Raw genomic sequence first — 6,014 nt, 5'->3', positions numbered from 1 at the left:
TGGAGCATATTTGGCGCAAGATCTTTTTATGCACCATAACTCCTATTCTGCGCCTCCATGAACGTGGGTGGAGAGAGAAGGCCCAACATCTCTGTACGGTGCAGCTGAATATGTTGGAGATACAGAAGATAAAGAAATAAATAACAATGCATATAATAAATTTGGAGAATCCCTTTAGATAAGATCCTTTCAGGGAATAGTCCGGAGGGTCTGATCACTACGACCAATATGTTCATTACAAGGACCGATGACGTCGTCAATAACTGGATTCTCCTGAACCCTGGAAAGAAACTGCAGCGTGTAACACACAGGACAAACTAAGAAAGAGATGGGAACTGCCTCTGCCTGCACTGAGCCTCAAAGCTGCAGTATAAAGTATGGAGGCAGACAGGCAGCAGCCTGAACCTCTACTGTGACAGGGCAGCTAAGGCCTCGTTCACATCAGCGTTCATTTTCCGTCCGTGGGAGTCCGCATACCGAACGCAACTGTAAGCAGTGTGCCAGTGAAAGCACAGGGACCCCATAGAATATAATGGGGTCCATGTGCTTGCCGCCAGATCTCTGCAGGGATCATGCGAACAGGAGAGTAGTTCACAATCTACTTTCCTGCCCGCATGTGCAGCACACGGACCCCATTATAGTCTATGGGGTTTGTGTGCTTTCACGGCAAAGCGCTTTCAATTGCGTTCAGTATTCCGTTCGGGGGGGATCTCCCACGCGGACTCCCCGAACTGAGCACCGAACGCAGATGTGAACAAAGCATAAGCTGAAGAGTCCAATTATAGCAGTCTCCTAATAGGTGCAGAGCTGTAGTGTAAAGCATGGGAGCAAAGAGCGCAGCATTGCAGGTTATCCGTAATCCTAGCAGCCTATAGCAGTGTCGGAGAATACCATACAAACATGAAGTATGGCAGATCTTCGCTGGCATGGGAAAATAGTTGTCATAGAGAAAAACCACCATAAACTGCGGCAGCGTAGAAAGCAGAGACCAAGGACGTTACTGGAGATTATAAGATGAAACCCTGCCCCCTGCAGGAGGATCTATAAGGGCAAAGCTTGTCATTCAAGACTCTCAGAAAGCTAGGTGACTAGTTGTTTCAGTTGTCATCCAGCTTTCTTTGAACCAGATAAATACATAGAAAGGAGGAGGAGGATGGAAAGACATATAGGAGCATGAACACTCTTAAAGGGCTCAGTCACAAATACAATTGAATCCAGGGAGTCTGCACCTAAAACCCAGATCCGTGTGTAAATCTGAAAAGTCGATTCCTGGTTGTTACACATTTATTTCCTCTGCAATTATATTTCCATGATGCAAAATAGATTCTATTCCACTTGATGAAAATAATTTAAGGGTTTTTAATTTGTTTTTTTTTATTTCTTCTTTTTTCATTTTTGTAAAATCCATCAGTCCTCTTGGCCTGGTTTGGCCACTCACACACTATCCGGGTTGTTCTTCTCGGACATGGAGGAGATGCTGTATGAGGTATCGTCAGGGTCGGGAGACGTGTGGCTGTACTCCATCTCCTCCAGCTCCAGAGGCGGCTCCAAGATCAGAATCTGAACAAATACAGAAGCATTACCTCCATTAATGGTGTCAGATATTACCCAGCTTTCTACAGACCCTATATGGCCTATAAATCTGCACATTCCTCACCCTGGGTGTGTTAGTTTTCACTCTAGTTCTAGTATTCTATTCTCATGTATCAGGCGGCTTAGGCAGAACCAGATAACAATACTGCAGAGCAGGGAATAGTGGGAGGTCACAGCACCTAAATTATAGTATAATACAAGACATGACACAGGATCAGTACAGGATAAGTAATGTAATGTATGTACACAGTGACTGCACCAGCAGAATAGTGAGCACAGCTCTGGAGTATAATACAGGATGTAACTCAGGATCTTTACAGGATAAGTAATGTAATGTATGTACACAGTGACTGCACCAGCAGAATAGTGAGTGCAGCTCTGGAGTATAATACAGGATGTAACTCAGGATCTTTACAGGATAAGTAATGTAATGTATGTACACAGTGACTGTACCAGCAGAATAGTGAGCGCAGCTCTGGAGTATAATACAGGATGTAACTCAGGATCAGTACAGGATAAGTAATGTAATGTATGTACACAGTGACTGTACCAGCAGAATAGTGAGCACAGCTCTGGAGTATAATACAGGATGTAACTCAGGATCAGTACAGGATAAGTAATGTAATGTATGTACACAGTGACTGCACCAGCAGAATAGTGAGTGCAGCTCTGGAGTATAATACAGGATGTAACTCAGGATCAGTACAGGATAAGTAATGTAATGTATGTACACAGTGACTGCACCAGCAGAATAGTGAGTGCAGCTCTGGAGTATAATACAGGATGTAACTCAGGATCAGTACAGGATAAGTAATGTAATGTATGTACACAGTGACTGTACCAGCAGAATAGTGAGCGCAGCTCTGCAGTATAATCCAGGATGTAACTCAGGATCAGTACAGGATAAGTAATGTAATGTATGTACACAGTGACTGCACCAGCAGAATAGTGAGCGCAGCTCTGGAGTATAATACAGGATGTAACTCAGGATCAGTAATGTAATGTATGTACACAGTGACTGTACCAGCAGAATAGTGAGCGCAGCTCTGGAGTATAATACAGGATGTAACTCAGGATCAGTACAAGATAAGTAATGTAATGTATGTACACAGTGACTGCACCAGCAGAATAGTGAGCACAGCTCTGGAGTATAATACAGGATAAGTAATGTAATGTATGTACACAGTGACTGTACCAGCAGAATAGTGAGTGCAGCTCTGGAGTATAATACAGGATATAACTCAGGATCAGTACAGGATAAGTAATGTAATGTATGTACACAGTGTCTGCACCAGCAGAATAGTGAGCACAGCTCTGGAGTATAATACAGGATAAGTAATGTAATGTATGTACACAGTGACTGTACCAGCAGAATAGTGAGCGCAGCTCTGGAGTATAATACAGGATATAACTCAGGATCAGTACAGTAAACAGTTTAATTCTATATGGGACCTATAAGATAAGGTGAATATAGCAGACTCAGAACATTAGGGATATATCCGGGGCTCGCCTGTAGTTTCTGTTCTTACCTGCTGTTGGTCCCGATCATTTGTTCTCACAGAGTGTATCAGGTTCCTGGTGAAGGATTGCAGCTCCGCATACTTCTGCTTGTATCTTTCCAGCTCGCTCTCCATGTATCTCACTTCTTCATTCTGCATTAACAGATTATGCTTAGTGTAAAAACAGAGATAACCCACAACATAAAAAAGGTTAAAGGTTGGTGACCGACCCGACTGCTACTAATAGAAATCTTATCCCCATCTAATAGTCTCTATATTCTATGCCCGTTGTCCCATTAGGTCGACCGTAGTAGATTGCACTGCAGGGCTCACTGTGTCAGTTCTTCTCTTTGATTCCACAATTTTCTTTTATTTGTCAATTCATTCATTATAACTAAATTATCAGCCCAGAAATGCCGTCACTTCTCTTGAAGATTTTTTTTTTTGGTCAGGTCTGTTCATGTAAAAACACTGAAATGTTTCAGTGCTGACACCTAGTGGCCAAATAGTTCACTTGACAGATTCTGTGCTGTAGAATTATCTCATCACGCTTTACAGTCTACAGTGAAATTCCTGTTATAAACCTCCTCGTGCTCCTCGTCCTGCTACTTCCGGAACTTGGAGGATCCAATGTGTCGAACTTTGGTTTCCATGGAAACCGGAACAACATTCCTGTTTTTTCCCATAGACTATAATGTTATTCGATCGAATACTACTCGCTCATCTCTAGTTATTACCCGTCACTCAAGAAAATCCTATTTGGGTTATTGGGGGAGCAGAGGGGCCCCAGGAGGCTGGATATTACTACTTGGAACAACTGCATTACATTGACATGTGATGGTTTCACTAGAGGGAATTCACACTGAGGGGTTCAGTCTATAGGGGCAGAATGGTGGATAAGGGACCCCAATACTGAACGAGATGAGAGTCACAGGCAAAAGATTTCTCTCCAGGAAATTCACAATCTCATCATTATCACCCACAAACCCATCCAGAGAAAATATTCAACAATTTACAATTAATCTCATTATCACATATAAGAAGAGAACAGCAAAGGAACAGCCAAAGTGTAAAACCAGGGGTTAGAGGGAGCAAGGAGCAACTATATACACAATATATGGTAAGCAGTGGAGTAACTAGGAATGGTGGGGCCCCGTGGTGAACTGTTGACACCGACGCTGAAGACCTCGACTCCCTCCTACGCATTCCTGCATGTTCCATTATGCCCCATAGTGGCCCCTTCACACAGTATTATCCCCCATAGTGGCCCCTGCAAACAGTACTATCCCCAATAGTGGCTCCTGCACACAGTATTATGTCCCTTAGTGGCCCCTGCACACAGTATTATCCCCCATAGTGGCCCCTGCAAACAGTATTATCCCCAGCAGTGGCCCCTGCACCCAGTATTATGTCCCCATAGTGGCCCCTGCACACAGTATTATGTCCCCATAGTGGCCCCTGCACACAGTATTATGTCCCCATAGTGGGCCCTGCACACAGTATTATCCCCCATAGTGGCCCCTGCACACAGTATTATCCCCAGCAGTGGCCCCTGCACCCAGTATTATGTCCCCATAGTGGCCCCAGCACACAGTATTATGTCCCCATAGTGGGCCCTGCACACAGTATTATCCCCCATAGTGGCCCCTGCACACAGTATTATCCCTCATAGTGGCCCCTGCAAACAGTATTATCCCCAGCAGTGGCCCCTGCACCCAGTATTATGTCCCCATAGTGGCCCCTGCACCCAGTATTATGTCCCATAGTGGGCCCTGCACACAGTATTATGTCCCATAGTGGCCCCTGCACACAGTATTATGTCCCATAGTGGCCCCTGCAAACAGTATTATCCCCAGCAGTGGCCCCTTCACCCAGTATTATGTCCCCATAGTGGCCCCTGCACACAGTATTATGTCCCACTGTGGACACCCATAAACAATTATTACACTCTGGGGTCTTTTCAGACCCCAGAGTATAATAATCGTAGACCCGGGGGAATAAAAACATAAAAAAAAACTACTGTTTGTTACCTGTCCCCGGCTCCTACGCGGTCTTCTCTGCTGCCGTCCCTCATCAATGACGTCGGACGTCACATGACCCGGGACGTAGGCTGGGTTCATGTGACGTCAGAGACGTCAGTCACCTAGGGATGATGCCTGGCAGGATCGTGGAGAGGTAAGTAACAGTGTTTTTTACGTTCCCTTACCTTTCCCGGTCCGCCAATCATTATACTCGGGGGTCCGAAAAGACCCCCGAGTATAATGGTAGCGGCTGTCACCAGGCCCCTAATGTCCCAGGCCCTGTGGCAGCTGCCTCTGCTGCTATGGCGGTAGTTACGCCACTGATGGTGAGATAGTGTGACGTGTCCAAGACACAGGGGAGCAGTAATATAGTAGTTATATTCTTGTACATAGGAGCAGTATTATAGTAGTTATATTCTTGTATATAGGAGTAGTATTATAGTAGTTATATTCTTGTACATAGGAGGTAGTATTATAGTAGTTATATTCTTGTACATAGGAGCAGTATTATAGTAGTTATATTCTTGTACATAGGAGCAGTATTATAGTAGTTATATTCTTGTACATAGGAGCCGTATTATAGTAGTTATATTCTTGTACATAGGAGCAGTATTATAGTAGTTATATTCTTGTACATAGAAGCAGTATTATAGTAGTTATATTCTTGTACATAGGAGGTAGTATTATAGTAGTTATGTTCTTGTACATAGGAGCAGTATTATAGCAGTTATATTCTTGTACATAGGGTAGTATTATAGTAGTTATATTCTTGTACATAGGAGGTAGTATTATAGTAGTTATGTTCTTGTACATAGGAGCAGTATTATAGTAGTTATATTCTTGTACATAGGGTAGTATTATAGTAGTTATATTCTTGTACATAGGAGCAGTATTATAGTAG

General features: G+C 43.7%; 1 protein-coding gene across 3 annotated transcripts in view; it reads right to left on the bottom strand.

The window, feature by feature from the left end:
* Positions 1 to 1,274: 1,274 nt before the first annotated feature.
* The window catches only part of HDX (highly divergent homeobox), a 35,583-nt gene continuing 30,843 nt past the window's right edge, over positions 1,275 to 6,014 (bottom strand). For all 3 annotated transcript variants that reach the window (XM_075261058.1, XM_075261059.1, XM_075261060.1), the window contains 2 exons: positions 3,123 to 3,245; positions 1,275 to 1,560 (listed from right to left, as the gene is read on the bottom strand). In XM_075261058.1, the coding sequence (XP_075117159.1) occupies positions 1,435 to 1,560; positions 3,123 to 3,245 (249 nt within the window). In that variant the 3' untranslated portion in view covers positions 1,275 to 1,434. The remainder of the gene's footprint in view (positions 1,561 to 3,122; positions 3,246 to 6,014) is intronic.

This window comes from Leptodactylus fuscus, chromosome 11 (genome assembly GCF_031893055.1).
Source record: "Leptodactylus fuscus isolate aLepFus1 chromosome 11, aLepFus1.hap2, whole genome shotgun sequence".
Classification (NCBI taxonomy): Eukaryota; Metazoa; Chordata; class Amphibia; order Anura; family Leptodactylidae; genus Leptodactylus; species Leptodactylus fuscus.
The sequence above is the reverse complement of the archived record's forward strand: the minus strand, read 5'-3'. Positions and strand labels throughout refer to the sequence as shown.